Source organism: Mus caroli, chromosome 1 (genome assembly GCF_900094665.2).
Source record: "Mus caroli chromosome 1, CAROLI_EIJ_v1.1, whole genome shotgun sequence".
Taxonomy (NCBI): Eukaryota; Metazoa; Chordata; class Mammalia; order Rodentia; family Muridae; genus Mus; species Mus caroli.
Window position 1 is genome coordinate 177,165,229 of NC_034570.1, and position 21,726 is coordinate 177,186,954.

The window sequence follows — 21,726 nt, forward strand, 5'->3', positions numbered from 1 at the left end:
AGAGAGAGAGAGAGAGAGAGAGAGAGAGAGAGAGAGAGAGAGATTGGTTGATTTGGTTTCAAACATGAAACCTTTGAGTCATTAAGCTCTGACAGCGGCACTGCAGCTCCTCAGTGAGCACGGCTTATTTTAACAGGCAATGCCTTTTCTTTCCCAGCCTGTCACAGCTCTCCTGAGCGTAACAGCAGTACACACTATTCCTGAGGCCATACAAGTACAAAAGCATTGAATTCAGAAGGACACACACACTAAAACAACAGTTTGTTCATAGGATGCGAGCTATAACAGGACAGCGTCATCTGAGTGGCTCTGTCACCTGGGAGACTTGGTTTTACCCTCAGTGTACGTCTGCGGTGAGTGCCAGGCATGGACAGCACAACTCCGGGTGTGAACATAATTTTCAGCAGGTACCTGAAGAGGCGGCCATGGAACCTACGCAGTGAGGACGGGTTAGCTGGGTAGCAATAGGCACATGCATAGCATGTACACTGCTGTGATCATTCCTGAATTCAGCAGAGACCTAACTGTAGCACAGTAAACAGAGAAATGACAAGATTCTTCACTGTGTCCCGTGAATGACTTTGCAGTGCACTCAACCTTTCTTCTTTCTTCTTCCTGTGTAGCTCCGTAGAGTAAGGACAATAGTGACTTAACTCCCTCCAACTCCTCACCTCGTTCCTTCCTCCAGCTTCCTGTTCTGTTCCTTGGTGTGCTGCCTACCGTGCTCGTGCTTCTGTCGCTCTGAGCTGTAACTTCCCTGCCATCTGTTGTATTAGGCAGGGTTCTCTGGAGTCACAGAACTTATTGAATGTCCTCTCTATATGTTAAGGGAATATATTGTGATGACTTTCAGTCTGTAGTCGGAAGTCCAAGAATCTAGCAGTTGCTCAGTCCCACGAGGCTAGTTGTTTCAGCTGGTCTACTGTAGAAGTAGGTCCCAACAGATGTGCAGGCTAGTAAGTGCAAGGAGTCGAAGAACAGAGAGTGAATCTTCCTTCTTCCAATGCCCTTATGTAGGCCTCCAGCAGGAGGTGTGGCCAAGATCAAAGATGTGTGTCACCACACCTGGATCTGGAACTCGCTTTGTCCCATGTTTACCTTGACCTCACAGATTTCCTTGCTTTAGTCTCCTGGGATTACAGGCATATACTACCTTGCCTGGGCCTAAGCTTTTCATGGCCACTATGCCTCAAGATATCCATGTCAAGATCCAGGTCAGAAACTTGTGTCTTCCAGCCTCAAGATCTGAATCACAGGTGAGCCCTCCAATTCTGGATTGTAGTTCATTCCAGATATAGTCAGGTTGACAACCAGGAAGAGCTACCACACGTATTATCTGTCACATGCTCACTACTCTTACAGGCAAAGGTATTTATAAAAAGCAGCGTCATTTTCCCACTCAGACTCTGATGGTCTGCATGCCCATGAAGGTAATGACTGTCGGTAGCTATAGAGAGATAAGCAAGGATCCTGGAAGGCCACTCAGGTGAAAGAAAGGGGACACATCTGTGTATCACTGTGTGCGTGCGTGCCCACACTTGTCTGTGTCTCTGCATGTGAGTGTATATTTCTGGTGTGTGTGCGTTTAGCTTCTGAGGCTTTCCCTCTGTGAACATCTTCCACCTTGACATTTTGAGTCACTGATGGTGGTTTAGAGGTTTCTCCATTCTCTCTCTAATGTTGAAGACACTGAAAGGCCAAGTCTGCAGAGACTTGAAATGGCGTTTCAGCTATTCAGGGGCTCCTGACAGAGGCGCTTTTGACCAGGCATAGTTTGGCTGTAGCAACAGTAAAAGAGGATGCGCTTCTTCCTTTTGATGAGACTTAATAGTTATGTGGAAACATGAATAGCTCAGAAATTCCTTATTCCTATTTTGTCCATGTGGAAGCCATGAGCTACACGTAACCCTCTTGTCTCTCTGGCTGGCTCCATCAACCCTGGGCTTGTGTGCCATGGTTTTGGTGTTGCGTGTTGACTTGGTGTTGCTTCATGCAAGCCATTTCCTAATGGACAGCTGCAGGTGACTAAGTGCGGAGTTGTGGCTCCATTTGGCTTAAGCCCCCGATCTGAAGGCCTGAAGGTGAGCTCTGTTCTTAGCCAGGATGACACTGAGTCATGACCCCTGAATGACCTTTTGTGTGACACTGATAGAAGCCCCACAATGTAGCTGCAGCTGCTCTCACCGTGAGTTTGCAGCCTGCTGCCTCTTTTCAGATACAGCACATATCCAGGCCCTCTCAGTGTTCTCTAGACATTGGGCTTCATGAATTCACTTGTTCATGGCTCAAGCATCTAAATCTTTTTTATCTGAACTTCATTCAGAATTTATTATTGACCATGATTTGTGGTTTTATTGGTAAAGTGAGATAATTTCATGAAGGAGTCTATGTGTATTAATTGCAGTATTGCAATATTTGTCTTTTTTATACTATACCCATCAAAACCATGAACTTTAGGATAAGAACACATTCTTATATGGATCTACTCGGAAGAGGTAGAGCCAAGTTCAGAGTCAGTATCATCTCCTTTGTGTCCTTCCAGACAGTGGGCTGGAAACCTCCCCGACCAGGTTGGTACAGCCTGCCATCATGGTTGCAATTTCAAACCCAAGTTGTCCCAGACTTTTTCTCAGTGAACTTTTTAAGTTTTTGAACTGTTTTAATGCCATCCTTAGGAAAGCAGTTCCAGTGACTTTTATCTTAAAATGAGAAGAGTGTTAACTGCCGTGAATCTTAAGATAACGGAGGGGAGTTTGTCATCTCACCTTGAATTATCGGTGTCACAAATGTTGGTTTATATATAGACTTGAAGGCACTAGACTTAGAAATGCCAAAGCAATTAATTTTTTTTGTATTTTCAGAACCAATTTAATGTTCTTGGTATAAAGTGTTTCTAAATTAAAACACTTTCAGATTAATGGACTTAAGATAAATGGTCACTATTTTCTATAAGTAACAATAATGAGTTATGGCCTCAGCTGCATATCATACACCAGATCTCATGCCCTACTTCATTGCCTCGTTCATTCATTCATTCGTTCATTCATTCATTCAACAAATATCTATTGAGCACTGAAAATGTTCCAGAAGAGTCTAAGCCCTGGAGATAGAGATAAACTGAAACCTTGAAGTGAAGCGCCGCAAAGGCACCATCCATCTCCCATCTCCCAAGGGAAGGCTCAGTGTGGTTGGGGTCTGAGGAAGGGAGGAGGTTAGACCACAGGTAGGAGGGAGCACAGCAGCTTACTCATGTAGAGAAGTAATCAAATTATTAAGGGCCATTATATCCCAGCACAAGACTTTGAATTTTATTTTATGTGTAATAAAATGAGATTCATTTAGGAAAGCTCATATTGACTACAGCTCAGAATGGCGTGGATTAGAGCAAGACCTCAGACAGGGAGACCCATCTAGGAGGCTGTGGAGTGAGAACACCGTGGTCTGGACTAGAGTGGTGACAATCTGGGTAAGAGCCTTCAGGAGGACGTACGTAGCTAAGGCATCCTTGGATACTAGGGATGGAATGAAGGTCTGAGCTGTCTAGAAAGTGGCCATTAGCATTCGGTTCTCAGTGGTGGAGCTGTTGAGAATACTTACCCTGCCTCAGAAGTTCCTGACTCTCTCAGCCTGTGCAGACTGACAGCTGAGTTCTTAACTGTGACCATTGTCACACCTGTACAGCTCAGACCCCGTTCTCTCCACAGTTCAGTGCCCCAGGTTCCTGTCTTAGAATCAAAGACTAGACCTTAGAAAAGTGAAGGACAGGCTCTGTCTGACGGTGCAGGCTCTGTCTCAGGGTGCAGACTGTGTTTGAAGGTACAGGCTCTGTCTGAGGGTACAGACTCTGTCTGAGGGTACAGGCTCTGTCTGAGGGTATAGGCTCTGAGGGTGCAAGCTCTGTCTGAGGGTGCAGGCTCTGTCTGAGGGTACAGGCTCTGAGGGTGCAGGCTCTGTCTCAGGGTGCAGACACTGTCTGAGGGTACAGGCTCTGTCTGAGGGTGCAGGCTCTGTCTGACGGTGCAGGCTCTGTCTGAGGGTACAGGCTCTGTCTGAGGGTGCAGGCTCTGTCTCAGGGTGCAGACTGTGTTTGAAGGTACAGGCTCTGTCTGAGGGTACAGGCTCTGAGGGTGCAGGCTCTGTCTGAGGGTGCAGGCTCTGTCTCAGGGTGCAGACACTGTCTGAGGGTACAGGCTCTGAGGGTGCAGGCTCTGTCTCAGGGTGCAGACACTGTCTGAGGGTACAGGCTCTGTCTGTGGGTACAGTTTGTATTTGATGACCCTGTCACTGAAACAGATGGCTTGAGGGTTTGCTGGAACACACGTCTGTCATGTGTCAGTCCCTGTAAAACTTCTTCTGCTCAGGCTGATTTCTGATGTGCTGTGTATTTGAGCTTAGCCTTGCATCTTCATAGACATTATGTATACAAGTAAATTAAACTTTGAGTGACATGGTGAAAGTACTGGCTGAATGTTTTCCACATCTATTTTATTTCCAGTTAAGTAGAGTAAAGCAAGTATGAAGGGACATGGATGTCTACACATTTGGAGAATGTATATGTGCACACACACACACACACATGTATACATCATACAAGCCAGTAGGTTTTAAGAGGCCACTTTTGCTGTATTTTCTGATATGGGAGGCTTAGGTACATAAGAAACAGTATTATATCATATCAGTTTCAAAAATATGGCAGCTGAGCCTAACAGTCAAAGCCTTAGACAACAGAGGGTGTTGTCACTGTGGCTATAGAAGTCGGGGACACATCTAAACTCCATGCTCCAAGAGATCAGTCACTGCAGCTGTCAAGGACAGGTTGCCCCTCCTGGCTTGCTATCCCTCCCTGGCATTTCTGCACAGTGACACTGGCATCATTAGCCAAGAGAGTGGCAAGAAAGTTATGTACCTGGGCATGCCAGTGTCCCTTCAATTACAAACTCTTTTCCTCATTGCAAAATAATGTAACGGAAATATTTTTGCTTTTGCACTTTGTCTTGACACTCTATAGCATCAGCTTCTGAGAGATAACCGAGCGGAAAGAGGACACAAGAAAAGCTGCTCCCTGAAAACAGCCAGCAGGTAAGCGTCCAGGATGCTCTCTGCTCTCACAGGCTCAGGGCCGTACTGTGTAACCGTGAAACCTTGTGAACGGTGTAGTATTTGTCAAAACCCATGTCTGGGTTCCCAGGGATGAATAAAAAGATGCCATTTTGGCTAAATTGTTTTAAAGCTGATGAAATGTAAGCAAAGAGGTTTTTTTCAGGGGAAAAAAAAATATATATATATATATACAGTTAGGTTCTTTTTCATGTGAAGTTACCTAAGTTTCCTGTTTTATCTTCTTTTCTTTTTGCAGTTTCCTTTTGACAGTATGTTTTCAAGTTTGTATCTGGTACTCCTGAGGATTTCGTTTTTACTTAGATCACAAAAGCTCTGTCTCTCTTGACTGAACAGTGATCAGAATGACTGCCAAATCAACTTAGCACGCTGTCAACTCACTTGGGACGAGAGTGTCGTGTGTGAGCATGGTGGTTATCTTGATGATGTGAATTGTAGACTATTAACTGAAAGTAGACACTAGCAGCTCTTGGCTTAGAACCTTACTGTATGAAAAAGAAGCAAGTGGATAGCGCACAGTGTGCATGCATTAATTAGTGCATCCTTCTCTGCTCCGACTGTGGACGTGACATTACCAGTTGCTGCAGGTTCCTACTGCCTTGACTTATCGGTACTGATGGGCGGTACCCTGGACTTGTTATCTAAAGGAACCCCTTCTCTTCAGGTTTTTGCTGGGGTGCTTAGCACAGCAGAGAAGGAACTAGTGCAAAGTTCAAGACCAAGAGGACCAGCTTTCTATAACAGCCCCCAGCAGGAATCCCACAGTTGGGACAAGTTCTTCAGTCCTTCTGGTCCACTAAAAAGCTAAAGCTGATTGGCTGAGGCAAAATTAGCCATCATACCTCGGGCTTAGTAAGAATTTCTCAGAAAGTTAAAGCTGAGTCTGTGGAAGAAGAGTGGGAGTGAGACCTCATGAGGCCTGAGACCAGCTCTGCCCACACCCTGTGAGGGTAGCAAGGTGTGCCACCAGCCAAAAGGAAATAAACAAACTTGACTGAGAGTACCTAGCGGGCCTTGGAGGTTAGCCCTCAGTAGAGCGTGTCTGTATAGGAGAGCCCTGGCCTCCATTCTCAGCACCACTACAGAGTCAGAGGGGAGGCTCTGTGGGCTCCCATCCCTTTCATGTTTCTGCTCCATGGCACTGTTTCCCTTGAGCTCTCTGGGAAAGAAAGGGTTGTTAACTCTGGGAGGTTGTGTGTCTGCAGACCCCTGTATTTCTGCCACGTCCATGGGCTCTCCTGGAACTGAGCTACCTCCGGGTTTCATGTCCATGCCCGCCACCCTCTTCGGGTTTTGGGTAATTACATTCCTTGCCGCCATTATCTCCATATCAGAGAACCCTTAGTTCTCTGTGTAAGCCCTCCTCTTCCCTTCCCCTCTTGCATTGTCTTTCTCTCTCACATACATACATGACATGTCTATGTTACAGGTACACAATGGTCTTATCTGCACACCTATACAACAGGAATAAATACAAACAGACTGACTTCTTGAAGCACTGGTGGGCAATTTTCTCAATATTATAACACAGATCTTCAGAAGAATTTTTTTGACTTGTATACTCCTGTCTCCAGACATCTCTCCATGAGCATCGTCTCATATCGGTTCTTTGTCTTGATTAGTGACTGTGCTGGATCTTCTGATCACTAATGTGAAAGTGCAGGGCAGCGTGGAAAAGTGAGCATAAGTGCAAGGAGAGATTGGAGCTTACATTTTGTTCTCAATCTTTGTTAAATGCAACGTGAAAATCCTTTACCTTCCAATTCATACATAGTATTCTGCATTCCTCTCCTGAAGCCCGTTTACTGCCGTAGGATTTTAATATTATCTTGACTTTTCTTAACCCTTTTGGATGAGTGACTGCACTTGCCTTTTTCAACTTAGGGAAAACCATAAAGGCTAGAGAACAGAACTGCAATGGATCGAGTGAGTCATTGCATTGTGGGGCCATTTACTCCCAGAATGTCCCAAGCAGGTCCAGAAGCATAAACTCACAGGTGTGAGTCAAGGCTGAGCTGCTGAAGTGGGCTTTGTTCAGAGATGCTCTGAACACACAGCCAAGTGCTGTGAAGTTACAGCTTGGGCCCGGGCACCTTGGAGAAATGGTAGGAATCTTTGTAGAGAGTTTTGCTCACATATTTACCCATGCTACTAAGGGCATTCGGTGCAAGGTTCTGCATCTCTGCTTCAGGCTCCTGCGTCTCCCTTGGCTTCGCTCTGCTTCATATTCTGTGCTCTTTACACTGCTGAGCATGTCAGTATTGTCCTCTCCCAGCACAAGAAGCTGCTGTGCCTAACAAAGAACTGAAAAAGACAGTAGGTAAAATCTCCTTTAAACACACATTAAAAAAAAAAACTAACAGTTTCAGTCCCTCGCTGTCTGCCTTTGAGAGGGCCCCACACGGTAGGGCAGGATGGCCTCAAACTCACAATGTTCCCTGTACCTTGGCATCTTTAATTTTGGGACTTGAGGCATGGAGTACCACCCCGGCTTCAGTCATTTCTCTAAGGAGATTTGTGCTCTGTTCTGCGAGCTGTCCTGTGTCCGTGCTCCTTGAGGTGCTGGCCTTGTGGGTTTCTTACCTTCCCTCAGTGCTTCAGACATCCCTGTCCTGCGTACTGACAGCAGCCGTGCTCATCATAATGTGTCATCCTGTCATATCCCAGTGGCCACTAATAAAATGACAACAGGTCGCATTAGTACCTACTGTAAATTAAATTATAGATTTACTGATCGTCAATATCGTTGATGGTGTTCCTCTAATGTGCCTGTCAGTTTGTTGTTTCCTATTGTTTCTCAGAGCGCCATACCACACCACAGATGTGTCCCAGCGGTGGGTGAGGAAGTGTTCCTCACAGCATCCCCCTCAAGTGCTCATATGACTGGTTTCCCGGGGATTCTACCCTCCCGTGGTTGTAGCTCACCGTGCTCCAGTGTTCCTTCGCTGTGCTTCTCGCTACTTGATTCTTCTCATCCACGAGGACATAGGACCTGGGTTTTCCTTTGCAACAGAGGGGTTACTTTGTCCTGGAGACAGTCACAAGTGTGCTGTGAGCTGCCCGCACCCTCGAGCTAAGCTCCTGGGCGCAGCCGGCTCAGGCTGAGCACTGTGCTCAGGTGCTTGGTGTGCTCAGCCTTCACTGGAGTTTTGCATTCTGTTCCCTCTTGCATTGGCTCAGCGTTGTCTGTCCTGCCCTGAGTCTTCACCCTAGTTGTATCGTGTTCTTGTCTGATGTGTCATGAGGATGTTTCATGAGAGTTTTTGTGCCACTTGATTATTTTTACAAATCTCAAAATCTTATAAGTAAAAACTCAAGAAAATGAAACTTTCAAAATAGTTGAATAAAAGCACATTTAAATGTTACTTTTAGGACTTCTTATCACTTTCCGATCTTACTAATTAGCAGACATGACGTTTGTTGAGACATGTGTCTGTTGAAGTGAAAACAAAACTAAATCCTTGAGCAGGGCACCCAGGGCTTTTGTTTTGCTGTTTTGAGACAGGATCTCTGCAAGTACCTGCATCTCTTTGGAACTTAGAGCCACCTCGCTTCAGCCTCTAAAGCTTCTGTGCTCAGCCTATTTCAGAGTCTGGCCTGGGTACCTCCTTATCTGTGACCAGTGAGACAGAACGTGTTCACAACGCTATCTGAAGCACTTTATTGCTTGTGAATGGACAGCAAGACCTTAAAGAAGCAGCATTCATTTTGAGCTGATCCCCCAAGCTCAGGAAAGATGTCTGAGACAAATGGAGTCCCTGCTGTTCCACACTTGAGGCACAGCTGAGGGATCCTAAGAGGCAGTGACCCAAGCTTACATTCCTCAAGGACAAGGTTCAGTTGGGGCAACGTCTCAGAACATATCCTGTTTCCAGAGGATCATTCAGCCAGTCTTTCCTCATGAGGATGTTTCTGCTCCCAGTCCCTTCAACTGTAATCTGCAAAGGGGAGGAACCTGTATCGGTGAAGGCCTGTGGAGAAATGCCCTCCGTGTTACCATCTTATAGTCAGCATTTCTGTGACAGATTTGTGTCTTTAAAAATCACTTGTCTTTTCCCACACCATCCGTGATTTAAAGTTACAGTTAAGTATGTCCCTAATTCTGTAAGAATTTCTGAGTAGAATCAGAGAAAATCTCCAGCCTCACTCCCCCAGATCGAAAGCCACTTTCACGGGCATGCGGGGTGCCTGAGACTCTGTCCTGTGTCATCCTGGGAAGATTGCTCTCTCTCCCAGAGCTTTACACTGCTGTCTGGTGTCTTCTGCCATGAGAAGCCATGTACCAGCTTGAGAGCTTGTGGCAGCTCAGGTTGGTAATTCCCTTTATATCAAGATGTTTCCCTTCCTTCCTGCAGACTTTGGTAATGAGACGGGATTTTCCCCTCTTCATTAGAAAGTTTAGGTTTTGGCATGTACTCGTAACAAGCACCTAGAAAAAAAATACCTAATTAACGTATTATTTGAAATCAACTAAAAATATATTTTTTGCTGATAGTATTTAGTCTGCTAATCTCCACAATATCTTTTTACTTTATTCCTAACAGTACATGTTCACTTAGTTCTCATTGAATGATTTGATGACCTTACATATTCTGTGCTCTGACTTCTTACATGATCTATTCAAAATAAAATGGAGAGGGTGAGTCTTTGCTATCCTCTTACCCAGTTAGTAGATTAAAATATAAGTGTATTAAAAATAGAAGACGGTAGATTTCATCTGAGAAACTGTAGACCTCGTAATACGCTCCCGTTTCCTACGCTGGCTCATGACTGCCACCCCTCAAAGTAAGAAGAGCCTCCTGTCTGCACCAGCTCGGCCGCACTCCTTCTACGCGACGACGACTGTCACCGTGTTGCCACAGATGGGACAGAATTACAGCTGCTCTTTATTTGATCTTCTAAAGCTCCAAAGATGTTCAAGGATGCCGCGTGCTCAGTCTTCCCATGCTGCTGTTTGTCCTTTGGAAAGGAAACCTAATTTGTAACAGATACAAAACTATTTGTCATTTTGCAGCTTTGCCAAAAATAAATGAAAGTATTAACGACTACAGCTCTAAGCAGCTGTTAATAAATGGGGGGAGGGCTGCTGGTGAGAGACTATGTGAGGATGTCGAACTGTGTGTGAGGGGTGTGCATGCGTGTGTAATGTTGCCTTTCAAACAAACATCCACAAACGTTCTATATATCAGCAAAACCAACTGCCACTCTCCCTATGTCCAAAGAGACACAGCCATCCTCTTAGAATATTAGCATTTTAAACAGACCTGTCCTCGTCACACTGGAGTTGTCACTATTTAATGCTATATTTTTAAAACAAGTTATGCTAGTTAGCTAGTTGACATTTTATATGTCCAGAGAGTGACTTGGGACCACCTTTAAACACTGACTTTAAAATGTTATCGTCCTGTATAACCTTTCTTCCCAAATTGAAAACTAGGGGAAGACTGTATTTGTTGTAAACAGATTTGCTCAGCCCGTCTGAGAAAAACCCTCTCAAAGTGATTTCCATTCATTCTTATGTGTGCATGACCAAACTCATAGAAAATAGTCACATGTTCACTTTAATTAGAATGTATGCATTCCATATTTGTTTAATTGGAATACATTTAATTATATATGTGTCCTAATTAAAAAGAGCATTTGAATAACTTCAAGGGCTAGAGATAGTTAGAGCAGAATAATTGGGAGCTTCCCACATACGCGACATAAAATGGCTTTTAAGGGGTTTAATTTTCCCATTCTACACTCTACGACCAAATTACTGTATTTTATAAAACCACACTGTGCGCAAATTGCCAGTGCTCGTGGCTCCTGTCCTTTGCATCCTGAAATTCTAACCTTCCTTGCCAAGATTTTAAATGAATGACTGGAGAGGGTTATTTTAAGTTATGATTATACCAAATAAATTAGCCAATTTGAATGTTGAACTGTTGTGTTTTGGTTGGATCTGAGGGACCCATAGAGAATGAGCAAGCTTACCAACTGGAACTATGTTTTGTGTCCTTGTGTAGTAAATAAAACTCTAAAACTGCACTTCCCCTCTCTCAGCGTAGCTCTAATCACGTGGTAACCTTTTTCTCCCACAGATGAACTAGATGTTTTCAGATGCCTAGACATGTGCACAGGCTGTGTCCCCAGGGATGCCTTTTGGATGTGGCTGTGGTCACTAATGATGGAAAATTGTTAGCATGTGTGAGCTGTTCCTGCGACCCTTAACTGAAAGAAATTTATGGTGTGAAGTCCCATCTCCTTAAGGACAGGTGTCTGTTTCACAGTTGGCACTCTCCAAATTGGCCCAGTGATTAAGTGGCCACCGACACAGATCTAACCTTTAGCTCCCAGAGATGGGTCCCCTAGGAAATGATTAAGGTGCACCTGCAGAGTCGCATCTCAAGGCTGTGTCACTCCTGCAGCCCGAGTTGTCACTTCATTACAGAGCATTTGGGGATGCTGATGCAGTGTGTTCCTATGCCAAAATACTTCCCCAGGCAAGCACCAGCCCTAATTCTTTAATGGCGAGTCGCTGGGAATATGGCTGCTTTGATAGTTTGTATCTTTCCTACTCCAGAATAAGCATAAGTCAACATGAAGGCCTATGTCAGTTAACGGTCTGGAGAAGTTGAGCCTGTGGACAAGTTCATTTCAATATGCCCACCTACTACATTCATCTGCCACCTGGAAAATGCCTGCAGTTTGCAGTGCTGTCATGTGTGTGTAATCTAAATCAGACCAACTGGATCACAATAGAACAGGAATTATCCAGCAGTATAAATTTTAATGCCCATGTATCTGTAATTAAAATGTTTTACTTAATAATATATAAAAATTCAAATATTAAGCACTTAATTATCACTTTAACCATTTTTCAACTATTAGATAAATACAAAATAAATGTAGAAGTAATATGAAACTTATTTACATAGTTGTTGGTTTGCTTTTTAATCAAAGTGTTTTATATCCAGTAGTTTCTTTTCTTTCTCTTCCCTTTCTCTCTGGGAATAAACACTTTTGTCATTCCACATTGATTTCGTTTGTGTACCAGGCTACAGATGGGAGTTTACCTTTCTTTATTTCATATATTAATGCTCAATTCCAACTCATGCCCAATTATATTACACTAAATTAACATAATTCAGCAGATGTTGATATTTAAATGTTTTCTGGCATTCCAATCTTGGCCAGCTGTATCCGAGCTTGGGGAAAAGGCAAACATTTAGAGGGAAATGCTGAGCATATGCTTAAAGTACTAATTAGAAAGGTGGAGCGAAGCAGTCCATTCTCCGTCCTAAGGACAGCAGAGCTCAGATAAGGGGTTTCAAGGTTTAACAGCAGGCTGTAGTATAGGCTCCTAGACTAGAGGTTTGTTTTAACAGCAGGCTGTAGTATAGGCTCCTAGACTAGAGGGCACAGGAAGCCTCATGGATAGCTTAACTGAATTTCAAATTCAGTCCTTAAAAATTGTGAACGATCTGCTTTACTGAGCCTGAAAGGGGCTCTAGTGAGTCCATATTTGCAAACTTGGAAACGTGAGAACCAGAAGATAAGGTGGGGCTTGAGGGCTAAGTGATTTCAGTGCGTTACCGTGAAGAATGTTTATGTGGAAGAATGCTACGGAAAGCCGAAGCTCATATCTGCCAGTCAGCTAGCTCGGCCTCTCTTAGATAAGTATCGGTGTATGCGAGGGATAATGGATCAAACAGGAAGTGCACCTGGAAAGTACAAGTGGCCGGCACTCCAGAGCGTGTTCAACAGCTTTTGCCATCAGAAATGTGTAAATCAAAACTTCCGTAGAATTCATTCCCTCGTCCTCCAATCAGAATGGCTGTCAGGAAGAAGACAGGTGGCAGACAGCAAATGCTGGCTAGGAGGAGATGCTAGTACATCATCACACGTACCTTAACAGTCGCGGTAACTCATTAGCAAGTGTGCGTGCACATGCTAATCTCATGTGTCTTCTCACCAGCTGCAAATCCTGTCTGCTAGACACAGACACCCTGACTATGCCACTTCTAACTTTCTTGGGGCATTTCCATACATGTGTTTCACGAACGTTATATTCACCCTAGTACCTTTTGCTACTCTAACCCTTAAGCCTCTTGCTGGCTGCTCTACTCCTTCCAAATGATCTTGCTCCTACGTTCCTGTCTTTTTAAATATAGCTGCTCGTGCTCTCTGGTGGGGTGGGGTGGGGGCCTAGGTCTATTGTCCTGCATTTCTGTCATTTCTACTCTTCATTACCACCCCATTGTACTCCCTCCTCCTCTGGATAGAGAGGCTGCTGCCATTGTCTGGCTTTGTGGATGACACTGCACACGTGTGTGTGTGTGTNGTGTGTGTGTGTGAGTGTGTGTGTGTGTGTGAGTGTGTGTATGCATGTATGTGTGTGTGAGTATGTGTGTGTACATACATATACACACATCCCGTGGGGTGTGATGACTTGGATTCCTTTGTGTGTGTCCTCAGGAGTAGTTTTTGTAGTTTAGTAGTTTTGAGGAATTTATGCTGATTTCTGTTTCTGCCAGCATTTGCTCCGTGTGTTTCTTCCTGACAGCCATTCTGATTGGAGCAAGCCAGGGCTCAGTGAAGATCCCGTTTGCGTGTTTCTGATGACTGCAGATGTTAAACGCATCTTCCGTGAGTTGCCCACTTGCACTTGCCTGATGTTTAGGTCATCCATCGATTGACTGATCAAATTATTTGGCAGCTTCTGACAAAGTCATAGTAACACCATCATGTTGACTTTAACAGTAAAGTAATTCATTAGCACGTGTGAATATACATCCCAGTCACACATTTCTCTGCTGATTTTATTCTTTAATGCCTTAAATTTCCTTACACTTAACGAATTTTCCTTCCATACATATCCTGTTTTTTTAAAACTTGTTCTGTTGTTGTTGAAAACATCAGATTGGACCCAAACTGACAAGGTTTTGGAAAGAGCTCAGTTATTTTTGTTTTCTGTCTTTTGGCATGAACTTGGTAATTAAAATCTGAATACACAAAACAGAAGGAATCAAGATGATGGTCATGTGAATAGCCCAGTCCTCTGGGAGGAGCCTCCATTAGGCGAGCTCCTCTGTCCTCTTTGCCCTTGTAACTGGCATTTAGATCTAGTAAGCCAATCTCCAGGTTCCTCTTTTGTGGCATTCTGTTTGTCAAAGGGACACATTGTGTGTTGTCATTTATTAAGCTCTTTGTGTTTCTCACTGGAATGGTGGCAGTGCTCTTGGTTTGGTTTGGTTTGGTTGCCCATCTGGGGTTACTTCTTTGTGGTGTAGATGATGTAGAGAAGGCCTGGTGAAGGCTTGGTGCAGGCCCTTCCTCTCAGAGCAGAATTTGTTGTTTTAGACAGCGGTGTGTCTCTGTCCATCAAGTGTTATCCGAATGGTTGCCGAGTCGGCCCACTTGAGGCAGCCACTCCATTGACTCCAGTGTTCCTTTACCACAAGCTTTGCGGTTTCCATATGGAAACCATTTAGATTACCAGGGCATAGTTTTGAGTCGGGGTCTTTTCTGGAAACCAATTAGTATTTCTCTTTTCTTCTCTTTTCATTTGTTCCTGGTAGAAAGTGTGGTGCGTACGGATAGTTCTAGCTCAAATTCAGAGCATGGTGTCCTGTGGGCTTGCCTTTGTCAGTTTTCATATATCTGGTTTTGAACAGCATTAAAGATATTCCATCTCAAGCACGTAGAAGTATTTATTTTCTATGACATACCAACTAGCAGTCTCAAAACCACACCACTGTTGTGCGTGCCAGCCTTCTGAGATTTGCTTTCTTATCCTCTCTGTTTTCCTGAGAAGGAAAGCCAGGTGCCAGAGTGTTGAGCATTGCCTAAGACAGCACAGAAGCAAAGATTGAACTTGGCTCCTTGGCTGTTTGGGCTTGCAATCCTAAACGCTGTACACACTGACTGGGAGGGAGGGATGAATGAATACAGAACTGACAAAATGTTTCCTCGCTTAAAAAAGAAATCCCCCTTTCTTTTTTTTCTTAGATGGGGTCTTCTTGTGTGGGGTCTTCTTGTGTAGTGCAGCCTGAGACCCTGTATTCTCAGCCCCCGTACTGCTAGGCGACGAGGCCTGCGCCATCACAGCCGACTTCTCACACAGCTGAAAGGCTGAGTGTTGATGGTGTGTTTGAATTGCCCTTGCTTTAAACTTAGCCCTGGGCAGCAGATCTTCTGGTCGTCCCCGTTCCAGATGAAGACACAGGGAAAGGACTGAACAGTGTTCCTAAGCCAGTGGTAGGTAGTTTATCAAAGCGTATTTCTAATCCCTGGGAAGTCAATTCTCTTGAGCTGGGGATGCAGGTCTGTTGTAGACGGCGCATGCTTATAATGTGTGTGGCCCTGGGCTCAGTCCCCACCATTGTGTGTGTGTGTGTGTTGGGGGTGGGAGGTGGATGGTCATTGGCAGTTAACCTGCCTACTTCCCAAAACCTTACATCTTGTTTTTATGGAAACCTTCTTAGTCTTCTGCATTAACACCTTAAAGACCATTAAAATTGCTATGTGTGTCCAAAAACATGAAAACATAAAATTACAACTCTTTGGATGACTGATCATCTAACATGAAATATCTAAGATTTAAAAAAAAAAAAAAAGACAGCTGTATATGTCTGCCAGAAGTACTGCATGCAGGACAAAGGAGAAAAAAAGATTTGTATTTGAAAATGGTTCTTGTAGCATGGTATTTTTCTTCATGAGCATTGAAAATAACCAGTACCCCCCAGAGCTCGTGTCTCTAGCTGCATATGTGTCAGAAGACGGCCTAGTCGGCCATCATTGGGAAGAGAGGCCCCTTGGTCTTGCAAACTTTATATGCCTCAGTACCAGTACGGGGGAACGCCAGGGCCAAGAAGTGGGAGTGGGTGGGTAGGATAGCGGGGGTGGGGGGGGGATATGTGTGGTCTTGGGGACTTTTGGGATAGCATTTGAAATGTAAATGAAGAAAATACCTAGTAAAAATAAATAAATGTTTTTAAAAAAAGAAAGAAAACAAGTTTTTTGAATGCAGTGAGTAACAGACCTGGATTAGAGAAGTTATAAGGGAAATTGATTCAAATATTTCAGTGTTAAAACAACACGGAAGAGTAAACTGACGCTCTAGCTTTCTGAGTATCTCAAGGGCATTGAGTGAGAAGACTGAAAGCTTTCTGTCCACAGCCCTACACTCAGATGCAGGATCATTCAAAAGAGGCAACACCGTAGCATTAGGGTGCAGGTATGTATTCTAACACTGCTGACCTGAACACAAGGCATTATACCTCATAGCCTAAGACACTCACCATACTGTAAGGAAGGACTTAGAGTTAGTGAAGTTAGAATCAATAAAAGTATAAATGGTATATAAGAGAAAACTCTTGTAAGCTGTGGGCATGACTAGTTAAATTTCATTCAATTACTATTTTATAAGCATATGATATTATCAAGGATGCACTTGCTGAAGGAAATATTCTTCAATAAATCAGATGTGGTTCCCACTGCCTTTATGGCATATAGTCTATGCTGAACATTAGCCCATGCCTTGATAACCGTAGCTTAAACTAGAAGACCCCCCCCCCTTTTATTTTCTAAAGAATGAGCAATTTCTGCAGCAGGAATCCAAAAGGCCATGTAAGAGAGGTGGCAAGTCAGTTGACTCTAGTAGAGTTTCACTAGTAAGCAGTTTACTCAAGATTCAGTTAAGTGTGTTTTCACACGGTAGTATGACTCAGTAGCAAAGATCTGGTCACATTTTCACAAGTTCCCAACATTCTGTCTGTTATTCAAACAGTGTGTCAGTTTGTTTCCCTTTGCTTTTTTACTTACTGGGCAAGTCCACTTCTGACACCATCATGACTGTCATTCCTCTGTGTGGCCAGAGTCACTGGACAGGGCATAAAACCAAAGCAGTGCTCAGTCCGAAGCCAGGGTATCACAGCCCAGTCATCAAGGAAATTACAGAGCTGGCTTCAGAGAATGTGGTCTGTCTCGCTCTGCACTTTGGTTAGCATCTAAGAAAGGTTGAAGATTTGTTAGTTATTGAATGCATTCCAGTGAATTGCAATCACCGTTGGAGAAACACTTCTTTAAGATTCCCGTTTCTTTGCAGTGGTGAGGGTACACCCTCCCAGAGGTTTGATTTCACCCACAGCAGCTTGCTAGGTTCCGAGAGTTAGACATGGCTGTCAGCCTGGAGTTGTTTTTCATGGTCAACTGACAGATCCTTCTGATCTGAAAACAACTGGAGGCTGCCGTCTCTGCTAAGTGTAATGACAGACGTGCCACACCGATGTAGATATAGAGGGAAAGAATCTGCAGAGACATGGGCTCAGAACACTCGAGAGAAGAGGAAAATGGCCCTCATGTCCCCGAGTGAACCGTGAGCGAGAAAGAACCAGCTCTCCAAGTGAAGGCAATTTGGGGAGTAAGTAGACTGTTTCTGCGCTAAAGTTCACACCAACACGGAGCCTTGGTAAGCAACTAGAGAGGCTCTATAGGAACCAGACAGGCATAGAGCACATACTTGCATGGTAGTCCCTGTAGGTGAAGGTAGCTCTTCCCTCCAAATGTGAGTGTGCTCATCCGCGACCTCAGGCCCTCCAGTGAGTGCTGCCCTGCTATAGAAGCCACTCCCAGTGTCGCACAGCATAACGATGCGGCAGTAGTAAGACTGTTCTTCCAGACTGTGGATGCTACACCTCTGGTTGTCACAGGTGTCCATCACCAAGCCAGGCTTTTCATGATGTGCAGAATACACCATAGCAGAAAGCATGACAGGCCTATGGCATGGAATCTTGACCAAGAGAAAACCATGGTAGTGAGCTCACCTGAGAGCCAGTAGATTTCAGACCCAAGGGCTTGTGAGCATTTACGTCTGAGATAAACATGGGTGTTTTGTTCTAATGTACTGTTATATAGGTGAAGCAAGCAGAGCCGAATGCTAAAGAAGAAACAGTCTTTCCTGTTTACCAAGAAACAACAACTACAACAAGATAATTGTTATTTTAAATGTCCTGTTTCTGAAGGATCTAAGATGTGGGAAACATCTCAGTGAGGTGGTAGTGCAAGGATAGCTGAGGCCTGTCACTGCGGCTGGGCACCCACTTCAAGGTACTGACCTAAAACATGACTTAGTCAAGGAGGCTTGCTGTGGGATGAGGCAGAATGGGAAACCAAGTGATAAAAGTTTGAGAGAGAAGGCCAAGACTAACAATTCCAAATGGAGACTTGCTATCTGTGTCCTAGGAGAACTGAGACAGAAGAGGCTCAGTAGATCAAGGGCTTGCACACCATTGTGAGGACAAGAACTTGGACTCCTCGACACCCACATATAACCCAGGTCTATAATCCTAGCTCTTGGGAGGTGGGGACAGGAGATTCCTAAAGCAAGCTGCCTAGTCAGACTGAAATGGGCAGCTCAGGTGAGCCTGACTTAGTGGAGAGCCTTTGAGAGGGACACCAACCCCTGAACTATACGTGCAAGTACACATAGGAAGGGGAAGGGGGTGGAGAGGACAAGGGGATGCTTTAAAAGAAAACACTGGGAAAAAGGGATTTGAGTCCTTGTCCTATTAAAGTATTGCTTGAAGGTTCCTTACACTTGTGTGCATAGGAAGCAGAGGAAGCAGGGCTGAGCCCACCCGTCTGTTCAGTGTAATCTGGGGAGACATACTGACAGAGGGTAAGGGGGAGGGAGGGCCGTGCGAATCTAGAGAGGGATGGTCACACGGGGTTGTGGTTCGCAGCGCTGTCCGTCCCTCTGCCACCCGGGCACTCCTGCAGTGACACCGCAGACCCGGCTCACTTGTGTGCAGCTGATGCCCTGTCCAGGCAGATATTGTCCCAGCTGACAGTGAGCATTCTTGCCAAATGCTGCGGCCGTGGTCACATCTGCTTGTCTTCTCTCTGTAACTTGTCCTAGGCCTTGGGAGCACATTGTATCCAGGGGGCAGCTTTGCAAGGCCTGATGCTCCGAAAAGCCTCTCTTTGTAAATGCATGCATCAAGGAGACAAGTTCCTGTTGTCTTGCCTGTAGTATTATTGTGTTTGACGTGGCCTGCCTCGGTGCTGTCAACCCTGTCAAAGCCACACTGTCCTCTCCGGCAAGGTGCTTCTCTGTGGGGTTCGCCATCATAGTCTTGTTTTGGGTGTTGTTGTTGTAGATTACTTTTTCTTCCCTCCAGATGATAAGATATTCAGTTTCCTACACTGAAGCCATCTGAGAGGCTGGCTGGCAGTAAACAATAGGGAAAGTCACACACAGGTTATTTAAACAGGGTAAGAAAAGTGAAAGGCCCCCCAGAACTCGGGTCTCCTTGTGGTTAGTAGACTACTGTAGGAAGCCTCGTCTCCAGTTGTTCTCAACAGAGAAATCCAAGCAGACTTGTCCCTTTGTCTGCTTAGATGACAGGAGAGTCTAGACTGCAGCACAGACTCATGCCTAGCTCCCGGTACTGACCTGTGGATGCTGAGCAGAGCCTTGAGCCACCCTCCCATCTCCTCTTCCAGGCAGTCTGCCGCTGGCACAGATTCACTGCGCTAGGCACTGGCAGTTTTTAGACAGGGCCTTACCAAAGGATAATATAATATTTTAACTTTAGATGTGTTCATCGGATATTGTGTTGTCTTTAAAATGCCCCAGTGCCTTTCCCTCCTCCTCCAAAAGGAACTAACTTGCTCTCAGCCTTGTGCTGTGCAAAGACAAACAGCTCAGGTAGACTAAAGTCACGAGGCTGCCTTTGAGACATTCATTGGTTTTAAATTAAAATCATAACTGCCGTGTTTTACATTAGCAGTGACACCTGAATAACAGACCAAGCAGTTTGTAGTTGCCCCACCACCCTTGTCTGAAATGAGGTAGGAGAGGGGCCAGCCTCGGATCAGCCTGCTGGTCATATTCCTGCTTATCAGCAGCCCAGATCTCCCCACGTGCATGGCACTCGCTGTCCGATGGACTTCTTCCTTCTGGCTCAGATCTTAGGCTGCCAAGCGCATTGCCTCTGACTGTAGTCTCTGTGTGCAGTTATTTCCCCCACTGTGTGCTTGGACTGGGTGGGCAGCATTGTTGAGTAAAGATGGCATTGTGCTCTCTGTAAAGATTCTCAAGTTTTAGAAGAGGGTGGCATTCTTGAAGTCTGTCTCCCACAGTCTTTAGAGTGGACCTTGCTAATAAATTTTGAATAGTGTGAAAAATGAAGTTCTAAAGATGAAATTAACACCTTTAAGTGCTTGGGCTGTGAACAACTATTTCAAGAACAGTGTTATGTAGAAGCCAGCAGTACTATAGTCAGGGCAAATGCTCAGGAGGGGGGTAAAGTGATGGCTGCATGTGGTTAAAGAACTGAGTTCCTTTTCCTAACACCAGGGAAGAATTCGAACATGCTGTCTCAGGTCTAAGCTCAGCGTCAGGACAGGAAGGCAGGTGCCCTTCGAGTCACGTGGAGAATGCTAAGGACACCAGACGTTGACCGCTGCTTCCTCACAAATATGCGCACGTGTGTGCACACACACACACAAACACAAAGAGCGAGACCACGGGTACACACTAAAAAACAAATAAAACCAGTTTCCAGCATTTTTGTGTTTTCAGGATGATCTCTTCCTCTCGTCTTCAGCAGGCATCCCTGCACTGTAGCTGAGGTTGCATCCCTGCCCTGTAGCTGAGGTTGCATCCCTGCACTGTAGCTGAGGTTTTCTGTGTAGGCTCGGGAGAAGGTAAACCCTGATAGCAGTGGAGTGAAACTCGGGAGAGCAGAGCCGGGAGAGCAGCTCAGTCAGTAGAGCGGTTCAACGCGCGCGCAGACATGGCTTTAACATCCCGAAGGAAGAGCAGGGCCTGGCAGCACGTGACCATGGTCCTGGTGCTACACAGGCTGAGACACACTCTTGGGACGCCAGGCCAGCAACAAAAGACCTCATTTCCAAACAGAAGACTAATACTTGCCTAAGGAACTTTCCCTGAGTTGGATTTCTGGCCTCTAACATGGACACACACCTATGCACACAAGCTCACACAAGTGATAAGGGCAGTCAGGGGGAGGAATTTTATTTTTTATTTTTTTTACAAAATGGTAAGCTCACAACTGTCCTGAGAATAAAACACAGAAGTATTGGAATTTATTGAATTCATTAACAGGGATAAGGCAGCTGTTAATGGGATTGCGGACGAAAAGCCAGACAAGCGCCAGTTGGAAGAGCCCCGGTTTGCAAGTGAGCTTGAAGTTGGCCTGCCTGGCCAGCTGCTCGGCCCGAAACCTTGGCTCCACCTTGCTGTAGACAGGGGCTGTTACTTGTTCCTTCTGTTCTTTATACTTGAGAGTCCCCATAGGAGTGTCCCAGGGGAATTGAAACTCAATGGCTTAAAGAGACTCCAAAGGTATACCTTTTCCATTGAAGAAAGAAATCCTACAGAGTGTGTGTGTGTGTGTTTGTGAGTGTGTGTGTTTGTGATCTCTACTAGTATTTAATAGAGCTACCCTTGCCACCACCACTGCTAATTACTTTGTTGATTTTCGGCATCATCTTCCTGTTTAGCTTTGTAATTATTCTTGTGGTAAGCGCTGACTGCCCCTCTTTCTTCGTGTCTCCATTTCTCCCTCTCTACTCTTGTCATTTTCTCCACCT

General features: G+C 44.9%; 1 protein-coding gene across 4 annotated transcripts in view; it reads left to right on the forward strand.

Moving 5' to 3' along the window:
- Positions 1–21,726, forward strand: part of Gpatch2 (G-patch domain containing 2) — a 138,125-nt gene that overhangs the window by 107,486 nt on the left and 8,913 nt on the right. For all 4 annotated transcript variants that reach the window (XM_021158335.2, XM_029478561.1, XM_021158322.2 and 1 more), the window contains one exon: positions 5,009–5,079. In XM_021158335.2, coding sequence (XP_021013994.2) covers positions 5,009–5,079 — 71 coding nt within the window. The remainder of the gene's footprint in view (positions 1–5,008; positions 5,080–21,726) is intronic.